Below are 22,327 nucleotides of genomic sequence, written 5' to 3' on the forward strand. Positions count from 1 at the left end.
TCTGAATTACTTGGAAACAATCGTAACAAGATAATCGACGTCGAATCAAAATGTTCAATAACGTAACTAAGTTGATAATAATAATACAAAGATTGTAGGACAGAAAAATGGTCAAGATTTCCGTGGCGCTTAACGTAACTAGTTCGACTCATAAAAATTTTCGACGAAACATAAGTATCATGAGTTTAACTGGACGTGACATCGGTCGCCATAATTATGGTCCGGACTTTGACCTGCAACTATTCACTGGAAGGATAAGTTAGTATGCTGCGCTGGCGGAATGGAATAATAGAATTATATTCTCGGTTAAATCTACTCGCAGCTGTTCTCTGTTTTAGTGTTAATACAGTACAGTGCGATACTCTCTGCCTCTCTCAACATTTAATCAATATTTCATTCATCCACTGTGCCTCCAAGAAATAATAGAAAACCCTGTTGAATTCAATTGTTTTCGCCTCCAACGTCACGGCCGGGCGGACCTGTTTATCTCGCCAACAATAAAAATTGAAACAACGTTATCTGCACCCCTAAGAATTCTTCGTGGAACCTGGAAACACCCCCCTGGCTCTCTTTCCTGTGCTGCTGTGCACGCGCCTCTTATTCCTGGCCGGGTAGCTTATCTGTGTTGGCTAATTACAGCGCAACGTTCACGTAAACACTTCGCTGATGCGATGTGCCAATTACCTTCGTCAATTTTCATTAGAACCTTTTCAAGCCTCGCCAAAGATGGAATCCAACAAAACAGGATGTAGGACCATTCCCTAAATCTCTATTTTTGCAATTATTTTCTGTTCTATATTCGCGTCATTCCAGAGGTTAACGATTGTTCCTAGAGAAATCGATGTTCGTTCATTCAAACCTCTAAAATTAGACTTCAAAACACAACATTTACCAAATATCTACAAAACCCAATTAACTCACAATTAACCCCTTGGCGTACTATTTACTTTCGTTGCTAAGTTCGTATAATATTTTATATCGACAACTCGTAAGAAATACAACAAAATTTCCCATTCTACTTCAGGTGGAAATTTCATTTGAAGATAATACATCGATAATAGCAAAATAGTTGTTTACAACATTGATTCTTGTTAAATTAGTCTAGAAATCTTCATCACGAGTCTCACTCGTCATTGTACAGCAAGGGGTTAACGTCAACCTTTCAGAAACGAATTCGATTTAGCAAAGTCTAGCGCGAAGAACATTCATTTCACCCCTTGTATGTCGATATATACTCTAACTTTGCTTCCTAATCAATAATCATAGAACCATACACCTCAAAACAACTAGTAATCCTAATTCAACAAGACTACCAACGCCTAGAACTGACAATTACCAATTTTGGAACAGAAACGTCCAAACATGCGTGGCATCTTCCCATCGCGAGGTTTAATTCTAACTTTCTCGATCGCAGGAGCTGATTACCACCAATTATACTCGCATTCCTTTCGATCCTCTATCCGCGCGCATCGCGGAACGAGAGCGCACAAACGAACGGAGGCGCGAGCTATCGAGATGTTTTTAATTAAGGGCTCCGCCTCGCCTCATTTCGAAGGCCGAGGCCTTTTCATCCGCGTTCCGCCGGTTACCGTGAAAGTGGATTCCGTAGACGGTATCAACATCTTGTAGTTACGGCCGCACAAAGCCTACCTCCGGCTGGATTTAATCCCGCGCCCTCCATTTCGACCTTACGCCCTCGGCCGCGCCACTCGACTGCTTTTTCCACCCGCCTCCCTTTCTGTCTGTTTTTTTCGCCTTCGCCCCCGTGCCCTTAGCGGGGAGACAATTAAGCCGCGCAGACTGCGGCCAGGAACGGATCCGAAGAACGCATTAAAAATCGTTCCTTCGTCGTGCCCGACCCGGGAATAATAATAATTAACCCGTTGCACTCGGGAGACGCCTTTCAGTCGACATTTGATTTGACCCGTGGAAATGATAAAATTTAGAATTCAATATTGTAGGAGTTATTTTGTTAAACCCTTGGCCTATGATTTCTTTCTCGACTCTGATCGATACGACTACTTTGTCATTAATAATTTATTTCAAAAAGAGAAGGATTGATTTCATTGGAACATCGAAAGAAAATGGTTCTGTTACTCAATTTATGCAAGGTACTTCATGTTAGTTGTAAAACATATCATTGATATTTCATCAGAAAATAATATTTCTTGAGAAAAATATTCTCGACTGCACATTTTTCTGGAAATCCAACGGTTCCCGAGCTAACGTTTGTTTACGGGAACACGTTGGTCGGTTTGCTTCGCGTTGATGAATATTTCAAATCGAGTTTCCGCGTCGTAAACACCGCTAATGGCTCAACTTTCGATAATTCTCGATTTACGAGTGGAGTGCGTGTTTCGACGCGAAGGGAGACTGATAGAAACTTGGAGCTTGATAATGAATTTGTGTTTTCAACGTCTCGTTTGTATGTCTGTAACGGGGCATTTGAATAATGGCGAAATTTACGGAGGAAATTGCGATAGTTTATGGTTTATACCTGATCATTTATCGTTTATAGAGGAATCAACGGTACGATCGATTTTCTTCTTCAGTTTCGACGTTATTGAATTTTTTCGTTCGAAAGCGCACACGAGAGATTATTAAAAATATTCCCCTAGCTCGCAGTGCGTTAAAAAGCGGCACGTTTGAGAGGGAACTATTTTAATATGTCTAAAAATGTTCATAACACACGTTGAACTTTTCTGTCCTCCGATTAAATCTCGCAAATCTATTCTGCGCTCCGCTGGCATTGTTCGGCCGGTCCGTTTCATCGGCTGCAAACGACGCGTTTAAACATACAGGAATTCCTTCGTTTACTGCCTTATATGATGTTAATTCCGCAGGCACGGCGCGGGTATAATTACAATTTCATATCGGCTAATTTAAATTGCCTCGCAACGCGGAGAATTATGCGATATTTGAGATTCTATTTGTTAACAGAGCGCTTGATAATCGCGCGCAGCGGCCGGGCTTCATTGAATAATTCAATATCGATACGCTGACAATGGAATTGCTAATAATTGACAGTGGCGATAATAAAACTCGGCTGAAACATATTCCTTTCGCTTCGGGAGCGGCTCGTTCCGATCCGACCGGTAGTTTTAGTGTTAAATAAGCTCGCCGGAGGACACGTTGTATCGATTCCTCGAAATAATTCAGTCTCCTTCGCTAAATTTGGACGGTTAAACGACTCGGCACGCGGGTCAATAAAATCTCGGGTTCGTGACATCGAATCGTCTCGCTATGTAGACTAAATGATTTCTTCGTGAAAAAGGGCATCGAGGAGTATAATCATTAACCCTTTGCACATTTAATTTAATCCGTGAAAATGATAAAATTGAAAATTCTGTGTTAAATTTTTCTATAATGCAACACGTGGAACATCGAAGTGAAATAGTTCTGTTAATTTAAGCAATTTCTTTATGTTAGTTGTGAAACATATTGATATTTCATCAGGAATGAATATTTCTTCAGAAAAATATTCTCGAGTGAAAAGGGTTAAATGGTCGGAACGTCCTTGAACCAGATTAAGGTTTTTGCTCTTGCCAAGAGAGAATATTTTGTGCCAAGCGTCTGCCCACTAATAATCACGATAATATAATGGTCATAAAGAAAAATTCAATTATGAAGTTCAGTGCAATTCTCTTTATTTAACAGCAGCGGAAATTTGGAAAACAATGCAGTATATTTCCATCAATTTTTATATAAAACAAATTTGTTCAGGTTATAAAATCGATGCGTTTAATTGGGAAAACAGAGGCATAAATTTATATATTTTCAATGCAAAAATTAATCGCAGTGAAGATACTCGGAAAATTTCCAGAATTTTATCATAGCGGTTAGATTTTCTTCGAATAATCGATGGCAGAATCGAAATTTTGTTAACGGCGAAAGAAACACCGGGAATCTTGCTGTTACCAATGTTTCAATTAATCGCAGCAAACATTCTCATCCGAAAAACCATCGAAATATTCCGCAACATGTATTCCGCTACCGGCAACGCGTCAAATTTCCACGGAATTCCCGCGTGCACCGAATACGAGAAACGAAAGCCCGATAATCCGATATATCCCGGCAACTACCCTCCCGTCGAAGGCAGAGGATCGGAACTTACCGTGAAACGCGTTTTCAAAGTCGGCCAATGCGAAGAATGATCCGCCCTAGTGCGCAAAGTCGTCAAAATTAATTCTGAAATTAACCCTTAGCACTCCAGATGATTTTCTAATCTACCAACAACTCCAAGCCGTTTTTATAGTATCCCTAGCACAAATGAAAAATGTTATATTGTAACATCTCTTAGATTTCTTTGTTTTCCTTCTTAATAGAAAATTTGGATGTATGGAAGATCCAGTAATCTTAGGGTAATTCTAAATTTATTCATTAAAATAATTAATAGTATAACTGGTGCCACAGTGGAGCCTACAGAGTGCAAAGGGTAAACAGAACCTAATTGCTACAATTCTATCGTTCCAAACATATAAATACTCGGTAGTTCTAGTGTTAGACTTTAACAAACATAAATATCAGTTCTTGTGAATTCAAATGAAACATTTTTCTGTTATCAATTATTACAGAGCAAATTTTCACGTAGGATACACATAGAATTTTTCTCTTTTCCCAATAAGTTATCAATGACAAAGTTACGTTGATCGCCGAGTAAAAAGTCAAGACTCCGCTTAATGACTGCTCTAATATTCTTCTTATATCTCACATCCAACAGAATTCCGAATTCAGATTTTCACTGAGAGAATCAATGTTCCAGTTTATGGAAAAAATACTGTCACCCGAATTTGGGTGACATAGCATTCTTACACAGTGGATTCAGTGGTCCGTCGCATTTTCTCCAAATTCCCATTCATTCCGGGAATGATATCGCGAAATTGGGCATAGCTGCCGGTACTGTAATTGATACCCCGTGAATTCTGCGGCGCACAGTTCGGCTTCGCTTTAACGTTATTACGTTTACCCGAGTCGGGTTATTAACGCGGCGCGTTTGCGTCGGTGCTCCATATAATATCGAAACAAAATGCTCGTGCCATAATTAATCGGCGGGCGACGTCGATATATTCGTCGCTGCCTCAGGCTTTGTTCATAGCAACAATCAACTGTACGATTAGATCAGAATTAGTTACGATTGAGGATGCTAATGAGGTTCTTGAGTCAATAATTCGCTCAGAAGCTGATGCGGTTGAGTAGATTTCTTCTATTTTCTGATTTCTGTAAGTTTCAGTCGAATCAATGACATTCGTTTCTTTAATAATTTAAGTCATCAATTCTCCCAATTTTTCTTTCCTAAACATAACTCAATTCCTGAGCAAACGAACAGAAATCAAAAATAGGCTGTCCCCTAAATAACCTCGTTTCTCTGCCAACTTCGTAAAAACTTAATCCTAATCTTCTTTCAAATCGTCAACATATTACCAATATCTCATCTTTTCCAATTCTTCATACCCAATGCCATTCACAAAACACCATCTTCCTCCATCATTCAATAAATTCATCAACACCACTTTCCAAATATTAAAAAACATCCTACAAAGCAACATAAACAACATCATTTCCTAAACAACCCAACATACAAAATTTAATTAACTGCGATCGTGTAACGCCAACGTTTCACTTAAACCGTCGACGATAACAGCTGGCCGGTTGCCCGCTTCGTTGTCCGTTAGTGTGAACGAAGCTTAAACCTGCCGAAGTCTATTGAAATTTCCGGCGCGTAGACGGTCGTATCTGCCTGTCATAATTCCGCTCGTCAACGCGGAACGGTCGACGCGGCTCGTGGTTCGTCGGATGGCTAGGGAGTTAACCAAAAGAGGGTTAGGTGTGTGTGGGGGGAGGGGGTGGATGCAACCGGGTACAACACGGGAGGTTACCGAAAACGAGTAAAACGAAATTTCCTACGGCCGTCATTAGCATACGAAATTTTTCCCGAGTTTGTTCTCGCGCGGCGAACTCGAGCTTTTTTTCTGGACCAGCGAATCCGAGCCTGGCCTCGCCGGAGAAGGGACCGGGGGGCGGCGGGGGCGGCGCCGGTAGAGTTGGATGGTAGGGTTGCTAGTGCTTTAGCCTCGCAATTCGAGCGGCCCGCCGTTGTTTGTGTGTTGCAGTGGTGAACCAGCGTTACGATCCGGAAGTGCAATGTCCCGGCGGTTTCCTCGGCAACAACGTACTTATGCGATGCAACGTACCCAGTTTCGTTCGTGACCACGTCACCATTACGTCTTGGCTGCAGGAGCCGTCGTTCAACATCTACCCGTCGACGATGGGAGGTGAGTAAAACCGGCCGACGAAGATGTAGCGTTAACCTTTTCGGTGGAAGATGCTTTTCTTGGATATACGAGTCGCTTGGAGACCAATGCAGTAAGATTGGAAGAGAATTATTGAAAATTCTTGTTTTGGATTTTGAAATTGTACGGTGGGAGGTGAGTAAAGCCGGTCGATGAGGATGTAGCGTTAATCTTTTCGGTGGAAGACGATTTTCTTGGATATACGAGTCGCTCGGAGACCAATGCGGTTAAGATTGGAAGAGAATAATTGAAAATTCATATTTTGAAAAACCATCGAAATATTCCGTATACGAAAATTCATATTTTGGATTTTGAAATCGTTGGACGATGGATTTAGAAGCTATACGAAAGGGTCTTTGATGTAGGGAGAATGGAGCATCGAGTAAATTCTTGTAACATAGAAAAATGAGGAAATATCGAAGAACGAACCGCATTGGGTTTCGAGTCGCATAAGAACGTTAAAATTCTTGTTTTCCTCGAAAGTGTGGAAGCAATTACTTTAATCATGTTTCAGTGTCCTAGATTTTTTATATACTTTCCGAGTCTTTTCTATAGAAAGACAAATTTGATATCGAAATCTTAAGTAACACGAATAGGAGAAACCTATCTGAGTTCACATTGCACATGTAATCTTTCAGAATTTCTCTTCAATTTTCCATTTTCAATTTCCAATTCCCAACCGTCAACCCTCAGCTCCCAATCCCCAGCTCCCAATCCCCGATCCCCAATCCCCAAGCCGCAAAGCGTCAACCATAAACATACTGCGCGTAAACGAGTTTCCAACAAAAACAAGCCGCGTATTATTAAAAACCACAATTGCCGGGAACGCGAGCCTCCGCGAGCGCAAAAATTATACTAACAAGCAGCGCCGCGTTTTCGGCGCAACGCGAGAGAACCGTGATCGCGCTGCACACCGCACTCAAACGGTTAATGACGCGGTCGCTCATAAATACGAATGAGCCGGCGAAGGAACTACCGTAGAAGCATGGCGTGCGGGGGGGTTGAGTTTAGGGGTGGAAAGTGACGGGAGATCCTCTCGCGGCGACCGAGGAATATTTCCGACGCGATGCCCGCGCCTCGCCTCGCCTCGCCGAGACGTTATTTCTTCGCTGCTTGAATTTATTTGACGTCCGTTTTCATCCCCCTCGCCGTACGGTATTTCCGCGAGCGCGGCTCGAGGATCCCGCGGGTAAACGGGTTGCCGGGGCAGAAATTTTCATTGGGAATCGCGGCGCTTTGAATAACGCCACTCGGGGAAACGCGGCGAGAGGATCGCCCGCCGTGATCGTGACTCGCCGGTATAATTGAACGAAACCGAACCGGGTCGAGATACGTCTTGCGCAGATAATGCTCTCTGTCTCGCGGTCCCGGTGCCCGTCCTGGGAACCGCCGCTCCGGTGTTCGACGGTCACTTGAGCGTCCTGCTCGCTGAACGGTCGCACGGTATTTGTTGAAAATTTTATAGTAATCCCGGAGCACCAAGTTTATAGTGGGGCTGCTATTATTATAGCTATTGAAAAGGTGGAGCTTCGGTAAAAAGAGAATTAGGAAACAATACGGACGACACGTAAAAATACAAGTTAATGCCACGAAGGCCAACGCACGACTCTCTATCACATTTTAAGTTACTCGATGAAACGATGATTTTCACACATTTCTATATTATAAATAGTGCTATCCATTGCGGGGACATTCAGTTTGATGAACGTCCAATGATAATAATCCAATTCAGTCGAATGATTTAATATTGTACTTTTTCCATTTTGTGTATTTTGCTCTATGAAATCGTGCGGCGTTCAACGTGCTAACTGAACTTCGCGATGATTAATTATTTGTGTTAGATCTGGGTTAGTGTTTAGTTAATATTGTAACAGATTGTTAGTACTATATTGTTAGTAGTATAATTATTAACATCTTATTCACCAGAAATCGAAATATTCTCGTCCCAAATATTTCACTTCAATCGAGAATGGCCGATAAAACTGCCTCGACGAAAGTCTGCCGTTCGATTCCGAGTTTCACAGTCGAGAATTCTAAACACCGAGGAATTAGGAGAAGAGAGCGAAAGAGATTCACATCCGCCGTTCGATTCGGGGAAAAAGAAGGAAAGCGCGGCGCATTGTAGTCTCCTCCATCGACGCGAGCGCGCAAAGTTTCACCGTGAAACCGTTAACGAGGCAAACTTCATTAATTATAGGGGAGTTCGATTATGGTATGCGAAGCCGGCTTGAATGTGCCCACTAATAATCCAGACGGATTTGTTAATACACTCGTCGATTGGAGGAAGACGATCGATATAGCCGGCGAAACTTTTGCCATTGCGTGCCGCGAACTTCGGGCAACCGGGACCGAGCGAAAGAACGGAGCCGGTTCAACTCGATCTTCCGTGCTTCGATATTTATTATCGCGCTGTGTACGATCTCTTTCCTCCGAGCGGTTCGGATCGAGTTACAGTGGAGTGTCGATTATCCGGAAGAATGAGAAGACCAACTTGTTCCGACAGTGGATTTTTCGGGTAATCGAATAAGGAGAACGAACTGTGTAAACACACGGTGAAATAATTAACACTTCGAGTGCCGAGTTTCTTGAGAATCGTTCTTTGATGGTCGTCTATTCTTAACCTGTTAACTGTGGAATTTAATTTCAAATATTTCAAATGAAACCAGATAATAAAGTGTATACTCGTTAAACGCAGGCCAAATGCGTCTATAATATATTCGAAGAAAAATTATATGTTTATCTGAAAAAATAAATAATTTAGCATTGAAAGAAGCAGTGTCATTTCGAGTTTAAGATGACGCGTATACTCGTCGAACACAGTTAACTGGAAAAACTCAGAATTCAGACAGCAATCAGACAAACGTTTTACTTTTATAACATTTCAATCTTACGTTGTTCATTTTCAGTTAGAATTGATTGTAAGAAATACATTCGTACTCATTGAAAATAGTTAAAGAAAATTTGTATTCTTCAGTGGTAAATTTATTAAATTTCAGTGGTATAATTTAATGATAATTCACAGATAAATTAAGCAACAAAGCTATTTTATTTTAATACTCCACATAGCGATACAAAGTTTAATTTAAAATACTAAATATTCAAATTCATAGTTTTGTGTATTAAGACTGGAACTACTGTTCCAGTCAAAATGACTGGTTTCGATTTTTTCGTTTAGCAATTATTGATATCTTCGAAGCATCGAATATTCGAAATTGTTACAATTTTTTAATATTAAATGCTCGGTGGTTCTAGTGTCGAAGAAAATTTGTATCCTTCATTGGTAGAATTTTACAAATAATAAGTCATTAGTACTGCAGGAATGAACTCAGTTAAACGGTCAGTCGTTTAAGGGAAGAACGTTTCGATTTTCCGTGTCCTGTAACGTCACCGCCGGTTGCGCGCGGAAAAATGAAGTCCGAGAAACGGGGAATGAAAATTTCGTTTCGTTTTCGAGCGTGGCTTGCTTGAATTTCACGCAGCTCCGGCCGTTATTTACATTCCCTAGTTACTGCAAATACAGGAATATTCATTCGATTAATTTCCGACATTGATTTTCTCTCAAAGTTTGAATTAATATTTTATTTGCACCGTGTACAAACACGTTTCTGTTTATCCGCGTCATGTACGCTGATTATCATGCGCGTGTAACCAATTTTTTTGTTCGCTCGTATCGCCGAACACACGGAACACGCGCCGCGCGGCTACTCGAACTAGGTTTAATTACGTGCAACTTTAATTACCCGCGATACGCACTCGAAACTTGCGTTCGGGAATTCTGAGAATGAACAGTAAATTTCGAGAACATCAAATAAACCTGCAGTTCCCTTATATTTTTTATACCAACGGCTAAAAAACACCGAAAAGTTGAGGCACAAATAAAATACAATGCCACCCCGAAATATCGAGCAACATTTTTTCCAGTCGCTCCGAAAAACGGACAATAAAATCCCCCGAAACGTGTAGTTAGTTACCTCGCTAAATACTTTCTCGATATCATTTTTTATTGCAATTGCTTCCACACAATTTCGACGTTCCAATTACCGATAATCACCACGGCAGTTAACATGTTAACACCGGATTCGCCGAATCAATTCGGACATTGAATTTTTCGATCGCAATTCCGTAATAAAATAACTCGATCGTCGTTGCGGCAATTATACGAATGCGATAATTATATGAATCGCGATAACACGATTATCGTAACCGATATCGTAACCAATACGATACCGTAAACAATGGAGATCGTACGGACGCAACAATGCGAGTCGAGCGAAATTGTTACGCGTCCGAAACGTTGAATGCCCGTCGAATTGACGGGCTCGATAAACGTCCGAATCGTCGCGTCGCTTTTTCCGTCGGCGAACATTCGCGAAAGTGTTCGAGCGATCGGTGACTTTCGCCGGACAGGCGGCAGAGCGGCGAAAGTTGCCCGCGCGGCTTCCCGTCAGGATTGAAATCCGATGTGTCTGTTCTCAGATGGCAAGTATCACATGCTATCGAGCGGCGAGCTGATGATACTGAATATCACGCGGGAGGACGCGGAACAGAGTTATCGGTGCAGGACGCATCATCGTCTGACGCAGGAAACGGTCGTCAGCAGCAGCTCCGGGAGGCTCCAATTGACTGGTGAGTGCATTAAAATCCACTTCGCGTTCCGCCACGGATAAGATAACCGGCCGCTCCGCGGTTTAATTGAAAATTCATTCCGCGACTGGAGCACACTTGTCCGGCTTCGCAAGATAATTAGCGTGGCACCCTCGGGCGTTTTCTACTGTTTCTCCGATCATTTATCGGTACGCCGAAGGGAACGGGGATCGATCGTTTCCGTAATCGTTGCGCGAAGCATCGGAAGCAGAAGCTAGAATTGGATCGAGTCAGACGGGCAATGGACCGTTTGACGTGGTTTCTCGTCATTGGAACCAGGATTGATTTACTGAAATGATGAGAAGTGAGGAGTACGTGGTAATGTTGAGAGAGTGAATTAATCGGAGTGTGACGAGCTTCGATTTATAATTTTGGTCTGAGTTTGAGATAGGTTCAATGATTATAGTCTGTCATTTCAGTTAGATTACTTCGATTTGTAATTTTGGTCTGACTTTGAGATAGGTTCAATGATTATAGTCGGGCATTTCACTTAGATTACTTCGATTTATAATTTTGGTCTGACTTTGAGATAGGTTCAATGATTAGTCTGGCATTTCAGTTAGATTATTTTTATATTTAAATTACACCTTTCTATGATGAAACAGTTGAACTATTAAACTAACTGTAATTCAGATATTTCCACGAACTTATGTTTCTTAACAATAGAGAAATTAAACTATTGGAAATTGATTTCTAATTCCTTCTTTTGCAAGTATTAAGGAGTTATTACAATCAATTGATATTATTGATATTATTGACTATATTATTGATATAGAACTATTGTAACTATGAATGGTAGTTATAAAGTGAGATATGAATCGATCAAGCAAACGCGCTCTGACAATCTGCAAGAGACACGCAGTTCATTTAACTGCTGGATCCAGTGTAAAGCGTTTATTCGTCTTCGATAACACGAAAGAAGCAGCTGCTCGATAACAGCGAGGTAGCTGTGAACAGGGATGTTTACGTGTTCCTCGCGAAAAGGAAGGAAGCGAGTAAAGATCAAATACTACGGGAAAAACGTCGTTGGTTCGCGCGGAACGCGAACAATGCTTCACGGGCGGCTCCGGAATCGGCGTCCGCGGCATCCGACGCTGTTATCGGCGCGAGTAGCTCATAAATATTCAACGTTGCTCCGGAGAAATTTGTAAATATCGTATCGGCGTGTAATAAGTCTCCGCCTCCCGAGACTCGACGAGGCGGAAAGGAGTAACGAAAGACGTTATTCATCATTTATTACCTTTACGTTACAGTATAGAATCTAACAGAAAGAATTCCAGAAGAAGAAGTTTACAAAGTTGTGAATATTGATGCATGCAAATGTAAGATGTTTTTGAAAGTTACTCGAGTATTATCGCATTAGAAATAATCGTCGATGGAATCGTACGAAAGTTTATTACCTTTGCGTTACAATATAGAATCTAACAGAAAGAATTCCAAACAGACGAAGAGATTTACAAAGTTGTGAATATTGATGCATGCAAGTGTAAGATGTTTTTCGAAAGTTACTGGACTATTAGAGCTTTGGAAATAATCGTCGATGGAATCCTACGAATGACGTTATTCGAGATAACAACATCTCGTCCATAACATCTTATGAAAGAAAATGAGTCTCGAGGTATCTCGTCATCGGCAGTTAACGAGCAACCTCCGGCAGTTAACGAGCACGTTCCGAATTGCTTTTATACAGGTTGAATAATATAAGATAGTTGGTAATAGTGTAACGTAAGAATGGCGATGCCAATTTATTAACCGTCGTTCCTATTTATATTTGGTATAATAACTCTGGTATTATGGGAAGAACCAAAGACTACTATAATTTTAACTGTGCAACTACTTCGTCGTGAATAATTTATTGGAACAACAGAATTCTAAGGATATTCTATGCTTAGTATAAAGTATAATTATTAGTAACAAGATACTGGTATTTAATTTGAATTGAAGAGTTCACACTTGCCTGTTAACACTAGATCTACAGAACCAATTTCACGGATATCGAATTCATTAAACATTAGCATCACTTTCGAAGCTACTTCATGATTTATATATACGAACACGTTTTATAACAATAATAGTAGAATAAACCTCCGTAATCTAGTGTTCAATTCTGCTTCCTTTCGATCATGGCGTTCACATAAAGATATACTAAATAAATTCTCCGTAAATCTAGTGTTCAATTCTGCTTCCTTTCGGTCATGGCGTGCACCTAAAGATATACTAAATAAATTCTCCGTAAATCTAGTGTTCAATTCTGCTTCCTTTCGGTCATAACGTTCTCACATATACTAAATAAATTCTTGTATCTAAATTCAGTAAATTTTATTGTTTGCAACCATTGTCCTCCTACTATCTACAAATTCTACTTAACAATGGTGTCTCTCTCATCAAACTGCGTTGCCACAAAATAAAACTAAACACCATTCGAGAGTCAAAAAATCATTCCTGACCGAAAGGGTTAAACTCTTGATCGCGAATCCGACGCGTTACTGCAAGGAAAATCGTTAACACAGAAGAATAATCGAGTACTACCATCCACAATTGAGCCAACAGTGCGAAGGCGAGCCGAGAGGAGTTCGATCCAAGTAGAAATTCCGCTCGCGGATCGCGGGCTGCTTTTATTTCGACGATACTCTTATTAACACCGTCGTCGACGTCGCCTTTCCACTTAAATCAGCTCCGCTCTTATATCCTAACTTTATTAGCCGCGTTAAAAGGGGAGTTTTAAGTGGAGATTCCCGGCCTCTTAGAATGCGAGTCGACGTAGCCTTCGGAGACGGTATTGTGAACGGGGCCGGCGGGGGGTGGGGTGGGAGTGGCTTCCTCGCTGATCCACATTTATTCGTGCTCTTTTCGCGTTCGAGTGTAAATTGTATTCCTTCGAGGGATCGCTGGTACCGATACTCGGCTGAAACGAGCTGAGAGTGCTAGAAGATTTCGCGACTTTCCGTCGCGCACCGTTCGCCCGGAGTTAATTCGGTACGGTATTTGATTTAATTGGAACGATCGAGCGTACTTAATTCAACGAGGACGAAAGTCCAAGTATATTCTAGATCTCTGTGTACCCAATGAGCCTCTTTTGAGGTTATCAACTATTGGAACAACGTGGTTTTCAAATAATTAATGTATTCGCTAAATTTAAATGAGAAGGGAAACTTTTCAACCAACATACGTCGATTTTAATGAAACTTATATGAGACATAATCTTCTATAAAACTCGACACGTATCTTCTCATTAGCCAACGACCACTTTGAAGGGATGAAAACACCCCTAAAACATCAGGATTAACCCTTTGCAGACGAAGATTCTTTAAAGTGTCAAAAACCTTCGGCAGATGAAATTAAATTGTATATCGATTGCTTAATTAATAGGGAAAAAGGAAACTACGTGCTGATCTCTTGCTATCTGACTAATTAAATTTGTTTCCTACTTCGTCTTCCAAATACGAACATCCGATCTCGTTGAAATGTCGACATTCGTCCGCAAAGGGTTAAAAGGATATTATTTTAAAACACTTCTGAAGCTAGAGGTCGCGAAGATCTAAATTCATTTTCAAGCGAACAATCTAAAAAGAAAATTTCTTTTCCTCCTAGTTTGAGATAGAAAGAATATACTTTCAACAACCTGTCAAATATTTTTATTATTTATTAACAACAAACAATTTATTAATTAACAACTATCGCATGTTTCATCAATATCAGCGTATGAAAAGGTTCCCTCCTTAATTGAAGTAAATTTCCACTATCACTATTTTTCAAATTCATCTGCACAAGATGCTCAACACAATACGAAGTTCCTCAAAAACCAGAATCATTATAATTCTCCCATCCATCCATCATCGTCCTCCACTCGAATGTTGTTTACTCCAGAAGCAAAATATCACGACAGTTCCCGTTCCTACCCGCGTCATCCGTCCGTTCGCAGAAAGACGTTGCAGCAGCGTTTATTAAATTTTTTTCCAACAACAAACGCGTGGAAAAACAGAAACTCGAGAACGGGACCTCATCGCCGTGGGATATTCGCTTGACCTTTCACCGCAGAGCGAATCCCGGGTGGCTCGGCGCGCGGACCTCCGGGTACATTCGATTTCAATTAAATGTTTGCTCGCCGGACGTCGAATCAGCGGGCGGTCCGTCAATTATTATCGTACCCGCGCCGCGCGTACGACGACGCGGACCGCCCCACGGCGAAGAACGGCCGCCGCTCGCGGGAAACGCGCGGATTCTTTGTTTTCGTCGATTGTTTGCCCCGCCGCAAACGGAAAATTGGCGAGCGGCCGTTCCACGGCTTCGCTTTTCCAGGCTCTCGATGTTTATTCGCCGCTCGAAACATTTGCACGGCTTTGTGCTGGGAAATCGGAGCCGCGGATCAGTTTTCTGCGATACAAGTGTACGGGGAATATGGGGCGGCCGAGGCACGGTTATACTTCGGCTTCGATGGACAGTTAACCGTTCGCGCTCGGAACTGCTCTTGGATCTCCAAATCATTCGGCTAGGTGTGTACTAATGAATCCACTCTTTCATTGTCTATAATATAGTACCACCATACTTCGAACCGATTTCGTGTTTTAAAAACAGACTTAAGTGGCGCTCTCGCGGGGCGGGGACCTTAGCTAGCGACTGGTAGCGCGCAAAACAACTGCTCTTAAGGGTGCAAGTTCATTGCCTGGAAAAAGCCAAGACTCTATCTCGAAACGGTGGACATAAACATTCTTCGCGGAGCGGGACCCTAGGCAAGAGGAAAGAAGATTCGGAGCCGGATAGTTCTATTACACGCGGATTAAGTACTTTGCGTTTGTCTCGGGAAACGGGGGAAATCGGACTACTCGCGAATCATTCGGCTAGGTGTGTACTAATGAATACTATTCGCTGAATAGGGGCGCGCTCCGAATACATCGCGCAGCTTGACAATCTTCCGAATTATTCTGAATTCCGTTCGATCTCTGGAAATCTTGGAAATAACTTCGAAGAAAGCGTACGGTTGCCAGAGAATGTTTTATACAGCGAACACATCGAGGCATTCTGTTAAGGATTAAAACCCTCGCTCTCTGTACATCTAAGATTCAGCTTACAGAGGAACAAAGAGTTTTTTTACGACCAATGAAACAGTCTGCCTGTAAAGCTACCGCAACGGGGTGTGACGGTTGCAAAATGGCCGGCTAGAGAAATTCTCGCCTAAAATTGTCGTGTCAGCATACCTGCTAATATTGCTTCTACTACCCCTTAATCTAGGAACTTTTAGTGAAAGAATCTTCTCCTAATCTCAATATAATCATTAACCCTTTGCGGTCCGAAGTGCTCTTGATTTCTCACGTTGAGTTTCGCGTCGACGTTAGTTCATTTAATTGCAGCTTAATATGACGCTCTATTTATTTAAAGTTTGCTTTCAGCTTCTTCTACGTGGATGTGTAATGATTTTATTCATCGATGGATGATTTTTTATAGGAAAAGAATCTACGGAGATTTCAACGGTGTTCAATTTCGTTCGCGTGTTATGAAGACAATTCGTTGAAAAATTATTTAGAGAATGATTCGTTGTTTGAATATTTGAAAAACAACAGGAAATAGTCATTTTGAGCTGATCGGTAGTTCTAGTGTTAACCTTTAACGTTGTTGGTCTATTGTTTCGTTTTTTTTAGGAGGGATTAGTATTGTAGGATAATGAAGTAAAAATGTGCTTTGTTCGGCGGGATTTTCGATGCTGAGAGAGGGAACGCTGTTGCGAATGGCTGTTGCACGTGAATGGATGAATGTGGTCAAGCATGAATTGCCTCGAGATAGGAGTGTAAAGTGAATGAACATGCTTGCGGGAATAGAAACAAAGGAGGAGAATAACAGATCGATTAAAGCTCGATTGTAACCGGTGAGTGCTTGCACAGAGTCGTTTATAGTGAATTGTAATGAGTATTTTAATGTTAATATTCAAAATCGAACGGTTGGCCGTCTCTGTCGTTTTTAATAATATTGGAAATGTTTCAAATATAGTTTACGGAGTTTCAGAAACGAAATATTGTAAGTAGGAACTTCATTTTTTATGAGGGTTGCATGCTACTTCTCTTTTTAGGTCACGAATGTTTTTTTTATGCAACGGGATCATGTTCGTAACGGAAAGTTGCGAAACTAGTCAGCCTGTATGTCTAAAGTGATTTCACAATCATTTCGTAATGATTTTTAAGCTTTTAATGTTTATAACCTATAAATCTGCGGTCTGCGAATCTGTAATTTGGAAGTCTGCAATTTACAAGCTACGAATTTACAAATCTGCAATGTGCAATCTATAAATCTGCAATTTACAATTTCACAAGTTTGAAATGTGCAATCTATAAATCTGTATTTTACGAATCTACAAATTTGCAATGTGCAATCTACAGATCTACAAATTTCCAAATCTCCAAATTTCCATATCTACAAATCTACAAATCTACAAATCTACAAATCTACAAATCTACAAATCTACAAATCTACAAATCTACAAATCTACAAACCTACAAATCTACAAATCTACAGATCTCCCAATCTATAAATCTACAAACCCACAAATCTACAGATCTTCAAATCTCCAAATTTGCAATCCACAATCTATAAATCTGCGATTTACAAATCTGCAGATCCACAAACCCACAAATCTACAAACCTGAACGCCACAATGCGAACCTACTTCAATCCAAAAAACACACCACAATTCCAACCTAATTCAACACAACAAACACGCACTCCCCTTGCAACTATCCCCCAAAAAATAAATACTCCTCTAGAATCATACTACTACTCAAAATTTATGCCCAACACGAACACGCATCGCATCTAATATTTACCAAACGTTCCCCGTCTACACACTGACAGTGTGTCTTCAATATTTCGCGCATGCCACGACGGTGGCGGCGTTTAGAGCATCTCTTCGTAAAAGTGCACGCGTCATGTCGGCCGTGGGTAAACACATTCGCGGCGCATATTACGGTGCACGTGGAATTCCGCGATAAACTCACTTTGCCCCCACCGTGTGCACGGTCACACGCGATTCCGATATCGCGCGTCTCTTTCGGCCGCGAATCATGATGTCGATCGATCGGCTCGTCCACGAAGGTTGCGGTGAACGTAGAAATTTATACGTACGTGCACAGTCAGCAATGCATTCGCACAACATGGCAGAAAATAAACTATCATAAAACAATCGTACACTACATAGCAATTTAATTAAACAGCTTCCAATTATAGCAACGTATAATGACATTCAAAAGTTCCGAGCTGGATCAATTTTCGAACTTTCCTCATACAATAAACGCTTTGCGAACTTGTTATCATTCCACATGAACATATTATATGAGAATACTATAAAAAATCATCTATTCTTTATACACAAAACAAAAATTGAAAAAATTCGTCTCACACTAGTTTTCAACGTCTTTATTTACGTCGTTAAGTTGAAACAAATCTACAAATCTACAAATCTACAAATCTACAGATCCACAAATCTACAAATCTACAAATTTACAAATCCACAAATCTACAAATTTACAGATCCACAAATCTACAGATTAAGTTGAAAAAAGTGTCATCTATATCACAAAAATAAACTGAATATTTCTAGTGACTTTTCGGAGTGCAAAGGGTTAAATTAATCAGAAACGTCTATAAAGTCTTTCCAAAGGGTTCGCTCATCAACAATAGAATATCCTTTGTTCCGCGAACATCGAGAAAAATCAGGAAATATTAAAAAATCGACTCAACAGCACGGCTTCCACTCGTATAAAGCGAATATCACGCAACGTTCGACACTTTCATTACCGACTTTATACACGCGTACACACGGCCGTGCACGAAGGGAGAAAGCCAGGGTAGAAAGAAGGAAAGAGAGAGGCGAGTTTCCATCGGCGAGCGAAGTTCAGCGCCGGTTCATTAACGAACACGATGCAATTAGAGGCCTTATATCATGCGGCCGGGCCACTTATCGCCGATAACACGGCGATGCTTTTTTTCCCACCGCGTTTTTTTCCCTCCCCCTCCGGCCCTGTTTCCTCTCTTTTTTTTCGGGAAATCGTGCTCGTTGAATCACCGGTTGGCGAGAGGGCTGGTCTTTTAATAGGTACTACCGTTCTACACCGTTATTCGTTTTGTATTACGCCGCGTATACGCGAACACCGGCTGATTTACCGGCGCGTTCTTTGGAATAAAATTACTTGTTTTCACCCTTTATCGGCGCCGTATGTCGAAACGCTTTTCTCCCTTTGATTGAACGCTTTTTCAGCGCTTTGTTCGACGGGGATGGATTTAACGGGTTTCTCGGCGTTCGCGATATCTATAGGGTTTAATAATTTTTAGATAAACCACGGGCTGTGATTTTCATATATTCTCCTGTGATAAGCGTGATCGAGATTTTAAGATAAATTTGGCAGATGTATGTAGTTGCTTTTTTCGTGTATACATTAAATTTTATATTGTCAATCGTTGCTGGTAAATTCTGTTTCTTTTGTGATTAATTAACGGCGAAGTATCTTGATTATAGTTGATTATAGTAATTATAGGGCAAGGAGTTAAAGGAAAATATTTGTTTGATCATTTTTTGAGGAATTCCTGATTATTTGAATTATGATGATGGAGAGTTTCTGGTAAATGTAGAGTGAATATAAAATTCGATTTGTTAATCATGTTCGTTTCGAATAGTGTCAACAGATGACTCGATTCATCCCTGAGCGTGAGTGTCGCGATGTCTGTGTTGGTTTTTACAGACACCGATTCAACTCGTTAAACTTCCTCTAATACCGAACTAATATACTAAGATTAATTCATACCTTAAACTTGACGCTCGTGAAACGGGAGCACCGTCGAAGTATACTTTGATGCAGTTTCTTACGTGGATGCCCTTAATCATATTTATAAGCGTCTTTATTATGCTTGAAGAGATTAATCGAGTTGGAAAGCACGGCCGAGTCGTTTTTAACTAAGATCACGAGTTCCCGTAAGTATTTCGAAAGACCTCGCCACTTCCTCGGAAACCTTTCCTCATTGTCAGAGTTAACGTGGACCCTCGATGAAAACGAACCAACACAACTCTAGTGTTAAGATAGAACTTTCATTTCTATTATCACAACTCCCTGCATTACGGTATGTCTGACTTATCGTTGACTCATTCCACTGCCATCGAAGGAACCTTGTCTAATCCTTTGCGCTCCGTGGGCGCCTCTCAGTCGCCAACTGATTTGACACAGGAAAATTATAGAGTTTCACATTTAATATTAAACTTTGTACAATGCATCGACATGTGAAATATTAAAATAACAGCCTCTTTCTTTAACACTAGGTTTACGGGCATTTATTGTACACTTCATTCTATTATACCTAAAAGAGTTGATGCTTCTTTATTTAGATTGTGGAAACTGGAGATTTGATGGTAGGTAAATGGGATACATGTCAAAATCGGCGAAAATACAAAATAATATTTCTAAAATCCAATATGCGTCAATTTGGCGCGTTCCGTAAACCTAGCGTTAATTAAACTGCTTCAAATTCATATAATATTTTACTAATAATTTCCAAAACACCGAACATTAAGCAACAGAAAACAGTACAATCTATTTCTCATTATACTGTTCATTGCTTCATTTCTAATCCTTATCACCTTTCCTTCTTCAAACAAAACACAACTCTAAGCCCAATATTTCAAACCACAATCACAATTCCACAGTAAACATTCTCAACAAAATTCAAACCACACAGAGCTCTGTAAACATTGTTAACTCGATACATCGAATTACATACAGATTCTAATTCCCCAGTGCTCCACTCTAAACCTCGTTACCCGATGCTTTCAGTTACATTCACATCATAATTCCCCGATACGACTCTGCTCTCTAAACCTCGTTAACCCGATGCTTTCAATTAAATCCACGTCATAATTCACCGACGCGGAACACACGGAACGCTATATGCACGAAGCAACAACAAACCCGTGTGTATTTGTTGTTTTTTTTTCTTCGTCGTTTTCGGTACGAAACAGGAGAAAAAGATAGAGAAAATTCAGGGGTCACTCGAGCTAATTAAATGAACCCCGGTATCCGGGGCTGCTCGCCGGATTCCACGGGCGACGGTCCCTGTGTCGCGGCGAATTCCGAAAGTACGTGGAAAAACCGCGTGCGCGCGGTTTAACGAGCCTGCGGATGATCGACGCTCGCGATCAAAGTAAAAATTCCCCGCGCTCCGGTAATTGCCAGACTCTCTCCGGGCCGGCGGGAACCGCGATCGAGAGGTCGCTCGTCTGAAAAGGTTCCCCCCCGTCGTTTTAGCCGGGCACCCAGCCGTCGCTCGTTCCTGGCGCCACGCGTAACGTCTGCTTCGGGGTTAGACGCGCGATGAGATTGGATGGGAATGGGGCGAAACGGGCAAATACTGGGTGTTTCTGAAATCGCGGCGCGGCAGGGAACGCGACGGGCAAATGCGAGTCGAGGGGAAGCCAATGCGGTTGTCGATTTTTTATATTGTTTGATTCTGATAGGTTTTCATGGGATAAATGGTATTCTTTTTAGTTGTTCAAGCTTTAATGGAGAAATATGAGTCGCTTGGAAGCCAATGTGGTTGTTGATTCTTTTACATTTTCTGATTTTTGTAGGTTTTCATGAGATAAATAATATTCTTTTTAATTCAAGTTGTAGTGGATAAATATAAAGTACTGAAAAGCCAATGTGATTGTGGATATTCTGATATTTTCTGATTATTTCTAGAGCAGAGAAGTCTTTTTCTAGCTTCAGAATATATTCCATAATCATCTCGTAAGCTAAGCCATTAACTTCCTCAGTTTCCATTTCCTAGACCCACATCATCGAAAAGATGATTTCAAAATATAGAACAGCTAAAATCCTCCTTCACAAAACCTTTCAACAATCCCTACCAATTCCCAAACTCAATAACCACCAAACACCAATGAACATCGCAACCACCCCTAACCAAACCAAAAAATAACATCCCCATTGCCCAACTTCCCTCCCATCGAATTTCGAAAGCACCACGTATGCACGCGAACAGAAGACGCCAGAAGACGAGCAAGATGGCGAGAAGAAGACGCGGAGGCAGAAGAAGAGTAAAGGGGAGAAATCTCTACTCGAGGCTCGGCTAACTAATGATGCTTCTCTTCACGTGCCACACCTACCCTCCAGATTCAGGCTGAAGCCTCAGACGTGCCTATACGATGCGTACGAGCGCGAGGCACGAGGGGGAGCGGGGAGGCGAAAAAAGAGGAGAGAAAAAAAAGAAAACAGTTCGAAGACGTTCCGCACGTTCCCCGGCGCTCCTCCTCGAGCTGCCGCGTTAATCCGCCACGTAGCCTGGCGTCATAATTCATCCGCCGCCTTCCCGTCCGCTCTTATCCATATTTTTCCCCCGGTTTCCCGGTCTCACCCTTTTTC

The 22,327-nt window shown here is 41.3% G+C and overlaps 1 protein-coding gene across 3 annotated transcripts in view; it reads left to right on the plus strand.

Annotated features, from left to right (window-relative positions):
- Positions 1-22,327, plus strand: part of LOC116430230 (cell adhesion molecule Dscam2) — a 298,794-nt gene that overhangs the window by 137,782 nt on the left and 138,685 nt on the right. For all 3 annotated transcript variants that reach the window (XM_031984053.2, XM_076368698.1, XM_031984052.2), the window contains exons 3-4: positions 6,111-6,272; positions 10,767-10,916. In XM_031984053.2, coding sequence (XP_031839913.2) covers positions 6,111-6,272; positions 10,767-10,916 — 312 coding nt within the window. The remainder of the gene's footprint in view (positions 1-6,110; positions 6,273-10,766; positions 10,917-22,327) is intronic.

The sequence above is a fragment of the Nomia melanderi genome, chromosome 6, assembly GCF_051020985.1.
Source record: "Nomia melanderi isolate GNS246 chromosome 6, iyNomMela1, whole genome shotgun sequence".
Taxonomy (NCBI): Eukaryota; Metazoa; Arthropoda; class Insecta; order Hymenoptera; family Halictidae; genus Nomia; species Nomia melanderi.